Genomic DNA, 21,744 nt, shown 5'->3' on the forward strand with positions numbered 1-21,744 from the left:
AAATCTAATTGCTAATCTCAACAGAAATAGAATGAGGATTTAGGTGAATATAAATAACAAAGGAAGGTATTTCTTGTTTCTCTCCCACTTAAACTGTATACACAGTCAGAATGAAGTGAAAGGTTGAACAATTACCTCATTAATCAATTCTGTGTAATTTAGTATTCTGTGTCCAATTATCCAAATAACTTCTGGATTTACAGTACTGAACGCATAGTTCCCACCACAGTGAAATGTAGACATAACAAGGCTTGTTTGAGACAGAAGTTTTAATTCCCCACACTATTAGAATATTTGAAGAAAATATATGAAATTCATATATTCTTAATTACCTAAATGACTTAACAATGTGTAGTAAAAATCACTGTGTACTTTGTAAAGACAGCCGTGTATGCCAAACTCTAGGAGTACCATGCACTTTCCCACCACGGGTTTTTATATATGCTGTTCCCTCTTCTTGAAATGCTCCTCCTTTCCTTAGTCCCATCCTCTCAGCTTCTCCCTTGGATAAACTGATGCTGGTTCTTCCAGTTTCTTCAAAGATGTCACTGTTTCCAGGAAGCCATCTCTGCTTGCTCACCCTGCCACCCAACCATGCTGCGTCAGGTACCTTCTGTATCGAGTCTACGACCATACCCCAAAAGATCTCATAATTCTGCATCACAATTGTCTGTGTTCTTCACTGTCTGTCTTACTAGCAATTTTCCTTTTTAAAGCATATGTAGTACCTTATTCACAGCCACCTCTGCTGCACCTGGTTTCGCAACTGGTACATCGAAGATTCTCAATAAATATTTGTTGAATAAAGTCAAACAAAGACATAATTAAGACCTTCAACAAGGGCTGATATCATGATTTAAGCAGTCATTGTAGACATGTTCAGGTTTCTATTCTTTTTAAATCCTTTTACTGTCTAGTACACATTCAGATCTTCTATTATGAACAGGAATGACGAGACCCATCACACAAGTGAGGATACCATCAGCCAAAAACATTAATAGCAAACATCTACTTGACACTTAATATGTGCCTAGTCACTGTGCACAGAACTGTATGTGAATTATCTCATTTAAATCGCAATCAATTATATGATAAACATTTTCTTTTGCAGACGGGGAAACTGGGGCTCAGCCACATTTGTTAAAAATTAATGGCTCCAAGATTTCCACCCAGCACCCATGTCTTACTGACTCCAGAGCCTGAGATCTTAAACCTTCACAGTGCTTCGTTGCATTATACTGTAACACCTCTTATCTGAATTTATACAAGAAAAACTTGACAAATGCAAGACTGGAACTCAGATTTCTAGACCCCAAGTTTGTTACTCTTTCCCTGTGTTTTGTCAGCGAACTTTGTGCCCAAGTGATGCTCTGAACCTGAACCTTCCAGAACAAAGTATTTTACATACTAAGCAGCTCTGAAGAGAGGGTCTGAGCATCCTTTCTACATAGACTACACTGTGGAATTTTTGAGCAAATAATTTAGATTTTAACCATTCATTTATTCATCCATTTAACATACATTTATTTAGAACTTCCTGTGTGACAGCCACTATGCTGAGTGCTGGTGAACAGGAGGCTCTCGCGTTCTCCTGGGGGATGCAGACACAAAGAAACAAGCAAACGTAAACAAAACCCAAATCCTATTATTTTAGATACCAGTAAACCAGTATGATAAAATAGCAGCTCTGTGGTGGGTTGGGGGGGCGGTGGGTGTCTACTTTAGACAGCCATGGAAAGCCTTTCTAAGGAGGGGACATTTGAGCTGAGATCTGAATAGCAAGAAACCAGCCCTCTTAAGATCAGAGGGCAGAGCTTTCCAGGCTGAGTTAACATCATATGCAAAAGCCCTGAGGCCTGAAAAAAAGCACTCAGCATGTTCAGGAAACACGAAGAACAGAGCGTGGTTGAAGCATAGTGAGCAGGTAGGAGGGTGGATAGAATTAAGGTTAAAAGAGAGTTTTAACCTTAATTAGAAATAGGAGAAATTACCAGATTTTACTTCGAGTGCAGTGAGAAGCCGTTAGCGAATTGTATGCAAAAGAGTGATTTATGTTTTTAAGAAGATTGCTTAGCTGCTATGTGGAAAATGGACTTTCAGAAAACAATAGTGAAAACTGGAACTCCAATCAGAATACTACTGCAATTAATTCAGTTGGGAAATGATGGGGGGTGAAACTAGGGAGTAATAGCAGAGAAGGAGAGAAATGGATTCAGGATATAGTTTGCTGGTAAAGCTGCGAGAACCTGATCATTCCTTAAATGTGGGAGACAGTGGAAGAGAAAATCAAGGATGACACATAGGTTTCTGGCATAGCAGCTGGGCGTATGGGAATGCCCTTTACTGAAATGGTTTTACTGCACAGGTTTGCAAAGGAAAAATCAAGAATACTATTTTAAACATTATTTGTAAAACCAAATACATAACTTCTCCCTTGGCAACAGGAGGAATTATTTGTTTTGTGCTTTTTTGGCCATCTTTCTATCATAACATTCATCTGGTATATTCATATTTGTCCGCTTGCCTTCCCCACCTTGCTCACATTATGATCAAGGAAAGATCAGCGTTTTCATCCGACTTTGCACTGCGCTCCAGCACGGTGCTTGCCACATGGCAAATGTTAAATTAATATGTTGGATTAAGCTACATTATATTCAATAAAACTGAAAATTCTTATCAGCTTAAAGAGAAAAGTAGGTAAGGTACTAGCTCTGTCAAAAGCTATCAGTGCTATCTCTCCAGACTGACAGATGAAGAAAGTTTCAAAAGATATGCTCCAGTGGCATTTTGTAAGAAATCTCTTAAAAATACAGCCCCTGTGGCTTCTACCCAAATGCACTTAGGCCAGAATATCTGTTCAGTGGTATTATCTGTTTTGGTCTATCAAGTCATGGGTGTAATTACATATTGACTTTGATATACTGTGACATAGCCAGGGACAGACGTCACACAGAACTGCCTCTTCAAAAAACAAGAAACAAACATTCAGGAACACAAGCACTCCAGAATCATCATGTACACTTCAAACTGGCAACAACTCTGCGTTTTCCCTGGCTTTTAGATTTATCTTGATTTGTCTGGTATATCTTCATAGAGATGACAAATGTTTTGTATTAAAATATTTTATCACAAAGTTAGCAGACTAAAGATCTCATTCTTCAGCCATTAATGCCCACTCATTCTTAATTTCCATGAGCGTTGCATGGTGAAAATTCATGTCTTTTCCATTTACACTGGAGTATATAAAATGGACACTCAAACTGTGTTACTAAGCACAAAATAGGTTATTAAATTAGCTGTTTTCTGAAGATGAGAGAAAAGGGGAAATACAAATCAAGAAGAGATTGCAAAATAAAGAGGACATTCTTGTTAAAATCTATTCTGTGACAATAAAATCAATGAAATTCTCTCTCCTCAAGATCTGGGATTTGGTGACTGTATATTAGACTGGTAAGTGCAAGGTGAGTATAGAATTTGTACAATCATTTTGATCATTGAAGCACACTCAAAATTTCACATCCTCTGTCTGCCTCAGAAAAGGGAAAAAAAGCAAGGCAAAGGAGTTTGAAGCCTGAGCTGAACTAATTGCTAGACTTGTCATTTACTTTGCTAAGAGCACATGTAGCTGGCAGAACTGTATTTCCCCAATATTCAGCTTGTTTCTTGGGCATTTCAGCTAAGCAGTCTGGACTATGATTTCTTATTTGTACCCAAAAGGCCACAGTGAGTCATAAAAGTTGAACAGTGAACGTTGGCTCAGTTCCTAATACAAATGAGGTGTGATGAGCCTCGTGTCTGTTCACTGACCATTTACCACTCACCCCAGTCCTGCAAAACCCTGGGGCTCCCTGTTCCCTTTTCCCCAGCTCTTCACATGGCTCACTCCTTCCTACATCTCAGATGATGTCTCCTATGTGGGGCCAGGAGGTAAGGACACAAGCCATGAGGATCCCGAAGCCAAGCAGTCCAGGCAGAGTTCAGCCCCACCATTTATTAGCCACGTGGCTTTGGATGTGTCAGTTTAACCTCATTGTACTTAGTTTTCTCATCAGTAAGATAAGGGTAACAACATCTACCTCAGATAGTTATTTTATGTGTCGTAATTGAAAGTACTTTGAACAGTGACAAAACAGAAGTATATCATCAATAACTTTCTTACCTAAAATATGCTCAACAAATTATATTTTTAAAAGACAGATTACTATAGTGTATAGATCATATTATTCTTCTTTTTTAAAATAGTGGATAATGACAGGGAAAAGTGGAATAATACTCTCCAAAGTGACTAACGATGTTAAACTCTAAAGTGTTTAACTTTTAGTGGTAAATTTTGATTTATTTTTTTCTTTTTGCTTGTCATTATTTTTCTCACTTTTCTAAAACATAGAGTTTTCAAATTTTTAGAACATTGTTTGATAAAGATTATTGGACCTAATAGGCACTTAGAGATCATGCAATTTTATATCTTTATTTTTTGAGAAACAAGGGAACTGAAGATCAGAGAATTCAGATAAGAAAAATGGCATCAGGACAGATTCCTGGTCCCTGATCATCATATTATTTCACTGAGGTTCAAAAAAGGCTGTTTGGGTTCTAGATTTACACATTTGCTTCGTTTCTTTTGCTTTATAATTTTTGATAATTTTATAGTGAGAATTATTTCAAATTACTTTGCAGTATTCACTTCTGGGACACATAAAAATATGAGTTGGTAGATATATGTGAGAACAAATTTTATCAGAGTTTATAGTTATTTATCCAGGTATTTTTAAATCTGCTTTGAGAAGATAACTGATTTGGGAAAGTACACCTGTTGCTTAGGAACCATGAGAGGGAAAAATTATAATTGGGAAGAATACATCATGGTTATTATTAGTACAGGTACTAAAGTAGTCCATTGATCCTTATTAGCCCAGCTGTTGGTTATAAATAGTGGTGAGCCTGCTCTGTTATATGCTTCCTGCACAGATCTCAAAGAGTTATCCCTAAATTTCCATAAACAAAGGTAACAGACCACTCATATAGCATAACTACTAAAGAAATAGTAGCCTTCGATGATAATCATATTGGCTCTTCTGTCTTTAGCCACTTACATGGCTCTCTCTAAAATGGCTTAAGATGAAAAGAATTAGCAGAGATTAGGACAGTCTTGAGAAGATGAGATAATGTCTGTTACACTGTTTATGCACATTACATTACACACACAGGGAAGTCATTTAGCATGAAAATTCATTGTTTAGCCTTTGCCTTTTTTTCTGTTTTCCTGGAGACTGGTTGGGGACTGGTTTGGAAGGTTTGGAAGGTTTTTGTTTTTTTTTTTTAATTTTGCTTATTAGAACAAAGATGAATGTTGAGCAATTTATAGCCTGTGTCTGTCTGATAGGTCCATGCATTGCACAGTAATTGTTAAATATTTTTGAATATTAACCCTAATTGGAACTCCACATAGAAGAGATGCTACAAAACAAGGAACAATGAGATTATCCTATCTTAGAGTTTCAAATTCTCTCTTTCTCTGTACTCTGTCTCTCTTTCCCTTTCTCTCCTCCATTTCTATATTTACATACATTGTTAAGCATATACATTTTGGATATAGGTATGTATATATAAACCAGATATATTGTCTTTGGGGGTTAAAATGTAAAGTTAACTTTTCTAAATGTTTATTATACTTCAGTATAAAATTAAAATGTTTAAAATGTTTATGTATGTTCTCAAATATAACTGAAATACCTGACCATGTTTTCCCAAGTCCTCACTCATTTTTCACAGCCTAATTTAGCCATGAAAAACAGTGAATAAGAGCAGCATTGGAGTATTTAATCTTCTCATCTTAAATCAAGCTTTCACCCAGTAGGAAAAAGCCCAAACGATGACCTCAGCATCCTTCAGTTTCACAACTTTTAGTCATGTCCAGGACTAAAGTCAAGAGGGAAAGTAAAGGGATTCTGGAGTATAGTCCCAGACGTACCAGCAGCTCTCATAAGACAAATCATTACCTTTCTTTGGTCCTTAGTCTTCTCAGCTATGCAAAATGGGTAATTTATAATAAGTTCTATCTCAAGTTTCTTCTTCTTGTCTTCAAGGATTCCAGTCACAACTTTCTAGCCTACTTAACTCCAATCTCAACATTTGTCCAAGCCAGATAATATCAGGTTTAACAGACAGATGCTGCTCATTGGATCTGATTTCTTATCAATGCTGACAACTGATCCCTGCAGAAAACTAGGTGCATTCAGTCTTTCAGGCCACAGTGCGCCATTTTGTGAGCCTTCACTTCTGTGACCGTTATAGCTCCTAGTGGCTCAGAAGACTACATTCCCACAAACTTCTAAATTTAAGACCAAAGGAGACCTTTAAAATAGAAAGCAGAAAACTAAAAGATTCTGAAATATTCTTGTTGCAGCATCATGCATCCTCCATTATGGTCTTGCCAACTGGTCACTGTAAACTTTACTAATATTGCTCCATGCTACATTAGATCCTCAACTGGGCATCAACAGCCACTATTTTTCTTCATGAAAAGAGAGCTTTATTTGTAGGCCACTTGATTAACCTAGTGGGTTTTTGAACCCAGTCATTTAGGAGATCTCTTCTAGATTGGAGACGTGATCTGCAACCGTTCATTGAAGACCTGGCATTTAGACAGGCAACAGGTAGAGATATGCCTTCCATTTAGACATAATTTTATATTATTTAAGATCTAGAGTTTATACCAAAACACTGCTTTATTTTACTCTCACTTCTAATTGCAACCTTTGTGTGGTTTTGTCACAGCAATCATGTCTTGTTTTTAATTCTCTGACAACATCGCAGTTGAGGATCTGTGGGCGTGAAACATGTTTTATGAGGAGAACATCTAAATGACTAAAGGATGTGAGATATTTTGCTAAACTGCCATTGCTAATCTGATTTAATCGCATCTTAATGGCTCTGGGTGTTTTGAAGGTTTGACAAGCTTAGGAACTTGGCAGTCAGCTTTAGACCTCTAGCATAGCCAGTTCCATTTCAGGTCCGTGGGGGCTAAAGGTCTTGGATGGCCATTTGGCTACTCAGTTAGGAAGCATCTGTTAAGTGCTCGTTGTGTGTGGCACACTGTGAAATAAAAAGACATGATTTCAGCCTGTGGGAACCTACAGTCTTAGAGAATTCCAAGTTAATGAAGGGTCTAAAGTTTCATTCTTTACTGGAATTATTGAATTGAGTTCTGAATAATACATTTATAGAGGGACTTGAAATGAAAGAGGGAAGCAGAAGTGTTTAGCCTAGAATTGAGTTGACTTGGGGCCTTCTTTTGATCATGCATTTAACCAACAAATACTCATTGAGTATCTGTTCTCTACTTGTCTCTAGAGATGCAAAAGTCCTTCTCTGCCCTCATGGATTATAGCCTGGCTGAGAAGCCTAATTGCAGTTAGAAGCAGGAGTGGGGCCATACTCAGGGGAGAATAGAGAATTAAAGCAGATTCACTTAAGTTTCAATTTTGGTAAGAACTACCTTGGAGCAGTGAAGTGTACAGGGAAATTAGGTGTAGAATCACAGCTTAAGGGTGAAGAAACCTGGCCTGGTCTTGGGAATCAACCCAAACTTCCATGAAGAGTCAGACAATCTAAGATAAAATAAATAATTCCAGACAGTAGGCAGATTATTTGTTTTAACTAGGAATTGGCAAACTCTTTCCCACAGGCCAACCTTGCCTGTGGCCTGTTTCTGTAAATAATTTTTCTATAGAAATGTTGGGTATTCTTGGCTAATTCCTAGATTCTCTATCATTTTTGCTGTTACAGTAAGTTGTGCTTATCCGTTTGTTTTTGTTTGTTTGTTTTTTGAGATAGAGTCTGTCTCTGTCACCCAGGCTGGAATGCAGTGGTGCGATCTCAGCTCACTGCAACCTCTGCCTCCCAGGTTCAAGCAATTCTCTTGCCCCAGCCTCCCGAGTAGCTGGGATTACAGGCATGTACCACCATAGCCAGCTAATTTTTGTATTTTTAGTAGAGACAGGGTCTCACCATGTTAGCCAGGCTGGTCTCGAACTTCTGACCTCAAGTGATCCTCCAATCTCGGCCTCCCAAAGTGCTGGGATTACAGATGTGAGCTACCATGCCCGGACAGTTGTATCTTATCTTTAATCACATTATCTAATTAGTTGTTGCTTATATATGGAAGGTACTGTTGTTCTTGTGATTCAGTATTTGGCAAGCTTGCTGAAATTTCTTGTAGTTCTAATAATTTGTCTGTTGATTCTATTGATTCTCTCAAACTTTGCTATCTTCTGCATTTCCTCTAAGCCAAGGATCAGCCAACTAGTATTTATGGGCCCACCACCTATTTTTGTAAATAAAGTTTTATTGGCACACAGCCACTCCCATTTGTTTACCTTATGGCCATGGCTGCTTTCCAGCTACAATGGCAGAGTTGAGCAGTAACAGGGACTGTATAGCCCACAAAACCTAGACAAAATTCTTACTATCTGGCCTTTTACAGAAAAAACTTTGTTAACCCTTGACAAAATGATATCATTAAATATCTGAAGACTGTCCATTAAAATACTTGTTATTTGTGGCTCCAAAGACTTGAACTAGGACCAACGTGTACAGATATAGAGTGTTTAGTTCAATACAACATGGATACATGGATAACTTTTTAGTAGGAAAAATATAGGAGTGCTTCCTTGAAGGAAGGTGAAAATTGGCTTAAAAGATGACATTATAACTAATTGCCCAAACTGGAAACTATTAGCTCATTACTTCAGGAATTCAGGAAAACCAGTACCGTCCAGCGCAAGCAGAGGTATTTGGCCTCTCTGCCTTTAAATGAGACAGTCTTCTTGAAAAAGGTTATCTCTGCATTTTCAATATTGAAAAGGAAGGAAGGTGGTGCAGGTTTGATTAAAGTCAAATCATAAGATTTATTTTCATCTCTCACAGGTTTCTGAGGACACCTTAAAACCTTGACTGTAAGAGGTGATGTGACACCTTGAGATGCCTTGCCTCTCCTGTTCAGCAGTGGGGAGGTTCTTGTCTCAACAGTTGTTGCCCCATACTCTGGGAATTCACCTACTGGATGGTGGTGGTGGTAGAGAAGATAACTTGGACAGTCCACTAGACTACATATATCTCCTTCAACCCAGGGGAAAACATGCCTTTTTTCAAAAGGGCAAAATGGTAAACTCAGTCAGGTGAATTTGTATGACTAATTGGATATTTCCAAATGTTTTTAGGTTAGTGATATATACATCATATGACTTGTTTCTCAAGAAAGTCAATGTGGGAACTTTTCATAAAACAATTTTTGCCTTTTTTTTTCAGGAGAAAATCCCACTCTGTGGAAGTTAGTAAATGTCCCTTCTGTAGTTAAATTTAGTAAGCACAGATGCCAGCTAAGGCAGGTGTTGGCAAAAATCTTATGGCACGCAACTCTGCAAACTGGTCTCCTTCTGCCAACAGAGTCTCTGCAAATTGTACTTAAACAAGCACGATGTGTTGCTGATTTCTCTTTCATATTCTCTAAATTGCCAGTTGTTTTGTTAAATTCTGTGTTCTTACAGACACCAGCATCAACTTTAATAATTGTTCAGGTTTTGAAAGAGATACAGTTGCCACAAGTTCTTCTACAGAGTCCAGACTCTGGATGGACTTGGTCCCTCAAGTTGGGACTCCATTGCTAGTACTCTCCCAATGACTAGCCCTTAAGATATGTTTATTAATGTTAGGTGGAACTTCTTGCTTTTGCTCATAGTTAGGAAAGTTGTTCTTAAAGTGTATTCTTCAGATCAGCAGCATCAACATCACCTGGGACTTCTTAAAATTGCAAATTCATAGGCTGCATCTCAACCTACTAAATCAGAAACTCAAGCCTTTCAGTTGATTTCAAGTTTGAGAACCATTGCTTTAGGAAAAATACTTAAGAACTGCCAACCGTGTCTTCCTCATGAAATCACCTCTTTTGGTTATTCAATAAACAGTTATTGCCTGCATGTGCCCCATTACTAAGCCATGTGCTGAAAAAGAGTAGCCTATGAATGTCATGAATATAAGGATCAGATCTGTGTTTCCACAGTGTGCCCCCATTTGTGGGCACTGCATATGGCTTATTATTGGTGTCAAATGAATATTTACTTATTTAATTTATTGGAATATTAATACAACTAAGCCCCTGTCTTCTAAAGACTTTGATATATGGAATTTCAAGTGCCGTAACCTTCATTACTATTGTTGTATCTCTCTTACTCCAAAGAATATAAAACGTTGGCAATGAATTTTAATGAATTAAGACATTTTTACTTTATGCATAAAATTATGTTAGGTGTTTTTATTTAGATTTGAAAGCAAGAGTTGTCTTTACAGGCAAATCATGTATTTCATATAGCAGAAAAGTATGGCTGAGGTTGTATATTTTGGTAGAACTAGACTAAATTATATGTGTTCCTTACTTCTACTTTGCCTTGGTTGTGTAGACCTGGGTAGGTCTTTACATCTTCCCACCTTTTTTAATAGTTCAAAGATGAAAAGGGGGTTCTGGAGCAATTCCATCAATGTTCGCACTCTTTTAGCCTAATTCTGTAAATCACTAGAGCAGCTGTGCACCAATTAATTGCAAAAGCGTACAGGTGGTCAGCAGAATGACTTGATAAATGCACTCTTATTTTAAGGGGCCTTTCGTTTCTTACAAAACAAAAAAGGAAACAGCTTTTAAATTTAATGCAGAAAGTAAAGGCCAAAATAGTTGAAATAAAAAAATTAGTCAAATAACAACATATCCCGTGCTAGTTGTAACCAAATTAAATGGAACAGTTCACAGGTGTTCCAAAACGATGTTCATAATATTGTTGAAGAAAATTGCTTCTCTTGTTTTTATGACTTTAATACTAGGCCAATCTTTATATACAATGAAAAATTTTTAAACAGCAGTGAAATGATGCCATTCTATCTCTGATCCTTCTCTTTATGTACTGTACTACTGCCATATATACACATTAACCTATTACTGATGACTCTGTTATTCACGTTCCTATAGCCATAAATATGGATCACTGTGTATCAGTCCAGAAATCACTCACTCTGTGTGACTAGATAAACAACATATACAGATCATTTTAGTAAAGAATGATCTTAAGTGAGTGAACTCGTACTAGAAGCTATAATTATACTTAATAAATGACTTCTATGCCTGGAAAGAAGTATATGTTTGACTTAATGGCTATGATATATCACAGCATAAACACTGCATTCCTACATCTTTTCGTCCCTTCAACAAATCCTTACCCATCACATTTTTTCCCATATTACTGGTATTGGGCTAAGATTTGTGAAGGATACAGAAAAAAATGAGAAGAATTTCTATCCCTAAAGCAGGTAAGAGAACAATAGAAGAGATGCTGTGTGTGTGTGTGTGTGTGTGTGTGTGTGTGTGTGTGTGTGTGTCTGTCTGTCTGTCTGTCTAGCTAGCTATAAAGATGATAGAAAACAGCATTGCTATTTAAGAGGTACCCTGAAGTTTATATGTAAAATGTTTTATGTCAGTAGTTACTCACTGAGCACCTACAAGTGAAGAGCCTGCAGTGGAAGTTAGGAATATAGCTATGAAAAAGACAGACGCATTATTTGGTGTTATATGTTTTGCCATCTAAATGGAAGGCAGACACTAAACACATGAATAAACAAGAGAATTATAAATTGTGATAAGTAACATGAAGCAAGCAAGACAGTAGTAGAGAATAACTCTACTTGGTGTGGGCATGAGAATATGCCCACACAAAGACTTGCAAGTAAATGGTCATGGAAGCATTATTGGTAATAGCTAAAAGTGGAAGCCACCCAAATGCCCATCAACTGGTGTTATGGGTTGAATTTTGTCCCTCAAATAGATATGGTGAAGTCCTAACACCCAGTGCCCCTGAATGTAACCTTATTTAGAAATAGAGTCATTGTAGATGTAATCAGTAAAGATAAGGTCATGGTAGGGTAAGATGGGCCATAGATCCAATATGACTGGTGTCCTTCTAAGAACACAATGGGAAGACACACATACACAGAAAGAATGTCACGTGACAACCGAGGCAGAGATGGACTGACATGACTATAAGCCAATGAATGCCAAGGATTGACAGCTACCACCAGAAGGTAGGAAGGATTCTGCCCAGAGTCTCAAAGGGTGCATGGCCCTGTCAACACCTTTATTTATGATTTCTATCCTCTAGAACTGTAAGAGAATAAATTTCTTTTGCTTAGGGCCACTGAGTTTGTAATGCTTTGTTAAAGCATCTCTAGGAAACTAATACAACCAGCGAATGGAGAAGGAAAATGTGGCATATCCTACAGTGGAATATTATTCTGCAATAAAAAGGAACAAACTACTGCTACATGTTACAACATCGATCAATCTTGAAAACGCTATGTTCAGTGAAAGGAGCCAGGCACAAAAGACCACATATTGCACAATTTAATTTATAGGAAATATTCAGAAAAAAGCAAATGTACAGAGACAGAAAGCAGATTAGAGGTTTCCCAGGGCTGAGACTGGGAATGGGGATTCATTGTGAATGGGCATGAGGGATCTTACTGGGGTAATGGAAACGTTCTAAAACTAGACTGTGGTGATAGTTGCATGACTCAGCAAATCTGCTAAAAACCATTGGATTGCACACTTAAAATTGGTGAACTTTTTAGTGTGTAAATTATACCTTAAAAACTTGTTTTTAAAAAAAAATTATCAATGGAAACAGACAAAGGTAGAAGTTTTTATCATTTGGGTCATTTAAAGACCATTGTGAGCTAGAGAGTAGGGCCTACAGAGGAAAGGGAAAGGCAGGCAGTAAGTAGGTAAAGGACTCTGGGAGAGAAAATGTTCAGTTTGGGCCTAAATAGATAGGATTTTAGGACGTGGAGATAACAGTTCAGGGATCTGGGACATTGCATCTCTGCGTTGCCAATGATATTTTAGTTCTTTCAAACAAGGTTGTGTGACATATATTTGCTCCTTGGTGTAATTTTCATGATCAGATTAAATAAACACAATTTTATATGTGATATTTATAGACAGAGAGAGGCTGGGAAAAAACCTGACCACTTCTAAGACCTCCTTGGCTTTTGTATTCTAACCTTATTGTCTCATCTCCCTCTAACACTTGATACACTGCAATGCAGGCTGTCTTGATTTCCTGGGAAGACGAAAGACCTCCTTCTCTCAAGGCAATTCTTTTTTTAATTAACACTGCTGTCAGAGTATACAGCCATATACACAGCACTAAAAGGTGTTAACTTGCTCACTGCGCTCAAAGTCATACTACTGATATTTATGGGATGATGATTCAACGGTATGGGCTGTTTGTTAGCAAGTTCAACAGCTGTGTGTGAATGTTGTTGTGAGTATGCACTGAGTCTTTACCAGGCCAGCTTTGTGCAGATGCTGAAAGAAAGGCCAGCCCAGACTCAGGGGCAAGAGAACTCAGACAGCAGAGGCTGGCCAAGAAAGGAGGAATAATTTTGTAACCGAATATGTCAAGCATGAGTGTAATGTATTTGAACCTACTTTTGTAGTGTTATTCATTTCGTGGTGAGAGGCCGTCGTAAGAGATTAAGATGAGGAGTCAGGGGCCTGAGTTTCAACACCGATTGGTTTTCTGTGGGACTAAAGATAAACCGTTTAACTCTTGAGATTACAGCCTTGCTTGTAAAAGAAAGGGATAGATTAGAACTGTGATTTTTAACCTATGGAGGGATAAGCGTCCCTTCAAGAATAGGTTGCTAGCCGTGGATCCTCTCTTTAGAAAAATGTGCATCCAGGAGGAAAATAATACCCAGATTAAGGTTGCTGAACCAAATGATATCAAAGGTCCCTTCCAAATCCAACACTCCTCATCATTCCAGGAAAGGAAGAAAAATGAAAACAAGAAGAAGAAGAACTATTATGTTCGAGTTTGCACTATTGACAACATACTTTATAGCAAAGTTAGCTAGACTGTAAGTCATCAGACACTCAGGGTTGATTCTGTTTCTCACAGTTTGAGGAGATCCTCTTGATGCTTCTCAAACTCTGAAATGGCCGATGAAAAGGGTCACCTCGGTGGAGTGCGGTGGCTCATGCCTGTAATCCCAGCACTTTGGGAGGCCGAGGCAGACAGATCACCTGAGGTCAGGAATTCAAGACGAGCCTGGCCAACATGGTGAAACCTCATCGCTACGAAAATACAGAAAGTAGCCATGCATGGTGGCACGTGCCTGTAGTCCCAGCTACTTGGGAGGCTGAGGCACAAGAATTGCTTGAACCCGGGAGGCGGAGGTTGCAGTGAGCCAAAATTGTACCACAGCACTCCAGCCTGGGCGACAGAGCAAGACTCAGTCTCAAGAAAGAAAAAAAAAACAGGCAAGGGCCCATCTCTGCAAAGTGAGTGAAATCATTTCTCTTTGTGATTGCACCTGTCCCCCATCCATTTTTGGTCTTTAACCTTTCCTTCTAAGGTTCAGTCTCTTTTTCCTCTGACTATGGGAAGCCTAAAGGAGAGATGAAATGGAGAGCCCTATCTTTTTATAGTAAGCTAGGTAATTCCAAACTCTTTATGGGCACAGTTGAATCAAAGATCATAAAAAATGATCAGAGATGGAATAAGAATAAATGTATTAGAACAATTAGAGCAGTGGCAAATTGAGTCAAGCATGTATTGATAAGAAATAATTGATAAGGCCAGGAGCAGTGACTCATGCCTGTAATGCCAGCAATTTAGGAGGCCAAGGCAGGTGGATCACTTGAGGCCAGGAGTTGGAGACCAGCCTGGCCAACATGGTAAAACCCCGTCTCCACTAAAAATACAAAAAAATTAGCTGGGCATGGTGGTGCACAACTGTAGTCCTAGCAACTCAGGGAGGCTGAAGCAGGAGAATCGCTTGAACCTGGGAGGCAGAGATTGCAGTGAGCCAAGATCCTGCCACCACACTCTAGCCTGGGTGACAGAGCGAGACTTTGTCTCAAAAAAAAAAAAGAAAAGAAATAGGAAGAAAGAAATAACTGATAAGTATTTAATTGCAAAGCATGGACTTAGTTTGTTAGACTGTGTTACCTTGGGCATAATTGTAGAGTCATTTTCCAGGATAAGGAAAAGTGGCAGAATATGACCCTCCAAATAAGTGTGCCATTGGCAAGGTAGGTGTAACTTAAAGGTTTTCTGTAGCTGTATCTTGTTATTCTTGTTTCACAGGTCCAAAATGTAATAAAAATACAGGCATTTGATGTTACCTTGAGTATACTAATTTACGATTCATTTATATTGGCATTGGAAATGAAAGTAAAAGTTGTGGCCACAGAATGATTACTCAGAAGAATTATTTTATTATAGAGACATAATTAAGCAAGCAGGTATTTTTGAGTACTTTTATTAATAAATATTACAAATTTTTCTGCAGTATACTTCCAAAGAGATAATTTAATTTTCCTGATGACTAGCACTTCATCCCCTTCTCCTTTTTTTCCTTAAGACTACCTTAAAACAATACTTTTGAGGGGCAAAGTTGTATGCATGGAGAATTTAATCCAGGCAAATGGTGTGGCGCTGCGACACAAATTTTTCTGTAGCAGTAACTGGGAGAAGAGCCACAATTCATGACTGCTAGAGATAGGACCTGCTTTAAATGAAGGAATTAATTGTGCACATAATGATGTGTCTAAGCATTCTACATTAACAGAAAAATGAGTTTTACATTTTATACATTTTAAAAGAATCTCCAAGACTTAGCCCCTTTATTTATTCACAGGAGTGATGGGTGAATATGAGCCCAAAATAGAAGTGCAGTTCCCAGAAACAGTTCCGACTGCAAAAGGAGCAACGGTGAAGCTGGAATGCTTTGCTTTAGGAAAGTAAGTTCTGGTTTGCATTCCTTCTCATCCTCCCTTCAGCTTGAGCAGGTATAGAGTTTTTCTTGCACTGTTCACGGCGATGGTTTCTGAGGTGACGGAAAAGCAAGTGAAGCCTTTCTCTTTGTAATTCTGTGTATGCATCTTGGATTCTGCCCCCTCACCATGGAGAGAGGACAGGTAATGGTGCAAGAAGGATTAGGCTGCCACAACTGACATGGCCACAAAGGAAAGGAGAATGGGCAATTCTGAAAAAGTATTTTGTTCTATTATTATGACCTGTAATGTGCATGCTGTCTAACCCAGAATGACAGGAAAACAATGGCCTCCACTTGAGGTACAGTTAAGCTGACTATCTGGAAAAATACGGACTTTCATTTTGGCCCCAGTTTATAGAGGATGCATCAGACTTTTCTTGAATTTCTTTTTAAACTGTCAGTCTCTTCGCTCTACTTTGGATTTCCTTCTACTCTGGCTAGAGATAGGTAAGACGTGTTATTCTCCAAGAGAGTCTGTTTTACAAAGTTGTCCAAATATTGTTTACAACTTTATTATTCAGTGTGGACTTCCTTGAGAAAAGCCTGCTTAGAAACTAGCTAACTTTTCCTTACAGAATATATCAGACAGCATAAAGAACATGAAATGCACATCATTTGGGATTTTTATTTGCCAGTAACCAGCAATAAAGATTTGGCATAAACAGTATAAACTATTATCTGAAGTGAGAATTTTGACATCTTCTTTGGATTTTAATGATCCATGTCAATCTTTATGCCCAGCCCCATCTATCTGACGAATCCATTACTAACTCTCTTTTTCCTGCGCCCAAATGTTGACTAAGGCAACAACAGTAACTTTTTTTTCTTTTTTTTCGGTAGAGGCAGGATCTGCGTATGTTGCCCAGGCTAGTCTTGGACTCCTGGCCTCAACTAATCCTCCCACCTTTGCTTGTCAAAGTGCTGGGGTTATAGTCCCTAGCCACTGAGCCAGGCAACACTAACTCCACCATTCCTTATATCAGCGTGTAATCTCTTTTCTTACGATTTTTGTGTTTTACAGCAATCATAGAAGGGGTTCCTTTTTCCATTTTATTGTCGGTTCTAATAGAAAGGTTGTTTTGGTTTCCATGTGTTTTCAAGTCGTGACAAATAAGCTACAGTCGTGTCTTTACTTTGGTACAGTACAATGCAGTGGTAATTTTTTATGTCCTGAAAGCTTATCATATTAAATAAATTAAGACATAATTATAGGATTGAACACTCTACAGACATTAAAAGTCAAGTTGCAAAACAACATTTAAGACATAGAAAATGCCCATGCTAAGAGAACAAAAGCAGATTGCTAACAGGATAATATGATTACACTTTTTATTTTTATTTTAAAGTATTTGTGTATAAGTATTTATATATATGAAATTAAAGATGAGAGCAGGTAACTGGGTAGTCTAGATATACATTTGATGAATTTTTTAAGATGACACCTTGAAAAATCATCTGTGAAAAAGAGCAGAATTCACGTTGTTCACACTTCAAAGGGGGTTATGAATTAAACTCTATTCACACTGTTTGAATAGTGCTGGAATAAAAACAAAAATCCCAAATTGGCTTCTTCAGTCTACACAGAAATGTTTGGGTATGCACATCCAGCTGCTGAAACACATCATCACTGCCCACTTAAGAGCAGAAAGACTACATCTCAATATGGTTATTTTTAAAGGCATATATTAAGTGCATATCTCATCAGTATTAAGACACCGATTATGTACTTTTCATAGACCCTTTCTGCATTTTGAGTTAGTGTCTGTCTAACGAACTTAAATTCTTCTAAAACAAATATAGTAGAGTTGATGGCTTTAATGTTTTAAATACCATCTCAGGTTTCCCAGAGAAGATTAGCAAGTCTTTAGTCTAATTACTTCTCTGTGTGTGTATTTGTGAAAAATAAATAAGTAAATAATTGTATACCCTGCCAGGCAGCCACAATCTTAAAAGCTGTGGTTAGCTCACTAAACCATTGATTTGCAGATTCAGTGATGCCCTCTCTGCAATTTAAGATATGTTCCAACAGTTATGGCAGTAGGATGATAGATGCCTTGAGAGTACATAAAGACCTCACAGATGGCATCTTTCTTTCTCTCACTATTTTAAGCGAAGTTTCCCCAACCCATCTTGCAAATGGACTGCTGTAAGTTGGTAAGGTTCTCAATATATAAATGACAAGGAGAAAAACCATGTTGTCCAAAAGAATGTACCTTGAGTGAACCCTTCCTGTATGTCAGCAATAGGTTGTGTCTCCCAAATTTTATGAGCTCATTATTTCTACTATCATTTATTCATTATTTGGGTATTTCTCAAAGTAGGGTACTTGCATTGTTGGTACATGGATTTATGGAAATAGATTGTTTCTGTTATCTATTGCTACATAACCAACTTAGAGGGAACACCAGAATTTTATTATATCTTACAATTTGTGGGTTAGGAATTCAGGCAGGGCTTGGCTGGCTGGTTCTTTTGCTTTTAGTGGCATCCTTCAGGTCTTTCAGTACTATTTAGCTGACAGATGAACGGTCTAGAAAGCTCACAAGAGTCTCACATGCATTTCTGGTATTTTGTTGGGGACGTTGGAAGGCTGGTGTCAATGAGACTGTTATCTGGAAGCCGTATGTACGGCCTCTCCTCCCTGGCGGTCTCAAGGTATTCACTCTTCTCTTAGGACAGCTCAGGGCTGCCATGAGACAGAAAGCAGAAGCTGCCAGTTTCTTAACACCTGAGCTTTGATCCTGCAACATCACTTCTGTCTTATTTATTAGTCAAAGTGGTTAAAAAGCGCTACCAGATTCAAGGGGAGGGGACATAGACCTCATCTCAATGGGAGGAATGTGAAAGAATTTGCAGCTATCTTTAATTTGCCACAAATGCACATGAACATTTTTATTTTCGTATTTTTTATTTAGAAAAAACATGTATGGGTGAAACCTTGTCTCTACTAAAAATACAAAAATTAGCTAGGCATGGTGGTGGGCGCCTGTAATCCTAGCTACTTGGGAGGCTGAGGCAGGAGAATCACTTGAACCCAGGAGGCAGAGGTTGCAGTGAGCCAAGATTGCGCCACTGCACTCCAGCCTGGTGACAGAGTGATACTCCGTCTCAAAATAAAAAAATATATATTAAAAAAAAAAGAAAAGCAAAAAACGTATGAGGAAACATATATAACATATAAAAATCTGTTTTTATTTCAATGATGATATTGTATAGGAGATAGATCACTTTTTTTTTTTTTTTTTGAGACAAAGTCTCGCCCTGTCGCCCAGGCTGGAGTGCAGTAGTGCGATCTTGGCTCACTGCAACCTCCGCTTCCCAGGTTCAAGTGATTCTCCTGCCTCAGCCTCCTGAGTAGCTCAGATTACAGGCACCTGCCACCATGCCCGGGTAATTTTTTTGTATTTTTAGTAGAGACGGGGTTTCACCATGTTGGCCAGGCTGGTTTCAAACTCCTGACCTCAAGTGATCTGTCCGCCTCGGCCTCCCAAAGTGCCAGGATTACAGATGTGAGCCATTGCACCCTGCCAGATCACCTTATTGAAAGTTAAGAAAAGTTATTTGATTTTAAGAACACTAAATAAGTAATGCTAGAGATGTGGATATGATTAAAGTTATAATGGAGATAGAGGAATGAATGAAGTTTGCAAAACACCCAACCTTATATGTGTAGAACCAAGAAGGAAGCGTTTCGGTTCAGATAAAAGGTCCAGTTTTCTCTAGTTTGATTCACTCCTTTTTATTCTTGCTATCAGTCCAGTACCAACTATTATCTGGCGAAGAGCTGATGGAAAGCCAATAGCAAGGAAAGCCAGAAGACACAAGTCAAATGGAATTCTTGAGATCCCTAATTTTCAGCAGGAGGATGCTGGTTTATATGAATGTGTAGCTGAAAATTCCAGAGGGAAAAATGTAGCAAGGGGACAGCTAACTTTCTATGGTAAGTGTATGATTTCAGTTTATCATTTATAGTGCTACAGAACTTCCTGATTTTGAAATCATAAGCTGAGAGGCATTCAGGCATTTTGGGAGAGATGGTGCAGAATAGGACTGTGTGAAACTCATGGTTTGCTCCATAATTAGCCCTGGTTGATTCTGGGTGTGGAGAGTGAGGGTGGGGGGCAAGGGTGTTGACGGAGCAGAGAGGACATTAGGCTGATGTGTTTGGAGGATGGATATTAGTGTGAACACACTTGCAAAGAAGTCTGTTTTTCCTCTTTGCATCAAGCTGTAAACCTGACACAGGAAACATTTTATTATTCCTACTCCTGATTTATCTTTTTTTTTTAAGCTCTGTGCTTTTCTTCATTAGAATTTTGATTTGAGGCTTGTGCTAATCTTTTGTAATTGCTCCTATTTGGTAGCAATTTAATGTGGTACCATGAACATTTCAAAATGCACACTGTCCAAATTTAGTTCTTATCAGAGTGGAACGTGACAAATCTCTCTCACCCCAAAGACTTTTTATGTGCAGCTGCTCCTATTCCAATCAAATCATCAGCATTGATCCAAACAATATAAATGTAAAACCACTAGCACATGGTCATTATTGAGACCATCTTGGAAACCCTGTTAGGATACTGATTTGAAATCTAGAAAAGGATTTCATTGGATAGGCATTTTGAAAGCAAACTGAGTTCTGCCAAATTGGAGCGTGCCAGAATCCCATCTGTCTGGGATACAGAAAACAAATACTATAGATTGATAATTATTTAAGAATGGTTTAAACAAACAACAATGCATATTAAAATGATGAGAGTAGTTCTGTAGGGCAAGTTGTAGCAAAAGCTTTAAATGTTCTTATTTCTTGCAATCATTGATCCCACAAAAGTCTATTTATTTCACTAATTCTTCTTCCAAAGCATTTTGGTTTTAAGATATGACCGAAGTTCTAAGCCCTCCAGTAGACAGAAGGGGACCCCTCTTGGCTAAGGGGGGGCCCAGAGTAACATTGAAAAATGAGTTCTTGGCCATGATGGGAGGGTAATGTCAGACGCATCTAGTTATACCCGCTCCCTTGCTAACCGCAATGAGCCTTTCTTCCCTAAGGGCTAAACACAATCTGGCCCTTTGAAAAGACTCCATCACTGACATCAACCATGCACCTGATGCTGCCCCTTATTTTTTGCCTGATAAAAGACCACCAACACAGAATGGTTCTGTCATTCTAGGGAGGATGTGCCGTGAGGGGTTTCATGTCCTCTGGTCTACCTTTTGACATCACAGGGCCAAAACCTCCACCCTCAGATGCTAATACTGCCATTTTTCATACCTGGAACCCATGAAGGGTTGCACATGCAGATGGTTCTCCTTTCATAAATATCCATGACTCCTCCTGTAGCTTATTAAATATGTATATTCATATTTATATACATATGAATATGTATATAAATTCATGGGTTCTGGGTATGAAATATACATATATTCATATTTATATACATATTTATGTACATATGAAAATATGTATATTTCATACACAGAACCCATGAAACTCAGTTGCACATGCACATGTTTCTTCTTTCATAAATATCCATGATTCCTCCTGTAGCTTATTAAATATGTATATTCGGCCGTTCCACTCAGCACAAATTCCTGTTTGTTCCCTTTGCTCCTCCTTGGAAGTGCCTGTTCACAGCTTCTGGCCAAGGGAGGCTACACTTCCTAGCCTGTCAGAATGGCCACCAGGCAGGCTAATAAAGCTCTCCCTTCCAAAAAGAAAGAAAGAAATGGAAGGAAGGGAGGGAGGGAGGGAAAGGGAAAAAGAAAGGAAGGAAGGAAAAAAAGAAAAAGCTATGGCCAAAGAATTCTGATCAATAATCACGTAACATTTTTTAAATCTTGATTGGAAACTGGGCAGAG

General features: G+C 38.3%; 1 protein-coding gene across 7 annotated transcripts in view; it reads left to right on the forward strand.

Moving 5' to 3' along the window:
* The window catches only part of LOC100989577 (contactin-4), a 960,081-nt gene that overhangs the window by 766,899 nt on the left and 171,438 nt on the right, over positions 1-21,744 (forward strand). For all 7 annotated transcript variants that reach the window (XM_034955676.3, XM_063602085.1, XM_034955675.3 and 4 more), the window contains 2 exons: positions 15,748-15,850; positions 19,641-19,825. In XM_034955676.3, coding sequence (XP_034811567.1) covers positions 15,748-15,850; positions 19,641-19,825 — 288 coding nt within the window. The remainder of the gene's footprint in view (positions 1-15,747; positions 15,851-19,640; positions 19,826-21,744) is intronic.

Source organism: Pan paniscus, chromosome 2 (assembly GCF_029289425.2).
Source record: "Pan paniscus chromosome 2, NHGRI_mPanPan1-v2.0_pri, whole genome shotgun sequence".
Taxonomy (NCBI): domain Eukaryota; kingdom Metazoa; phylum Chordata; class Mammalia; order Primates; family Hominidae; genus Pan; species Pan paniscus.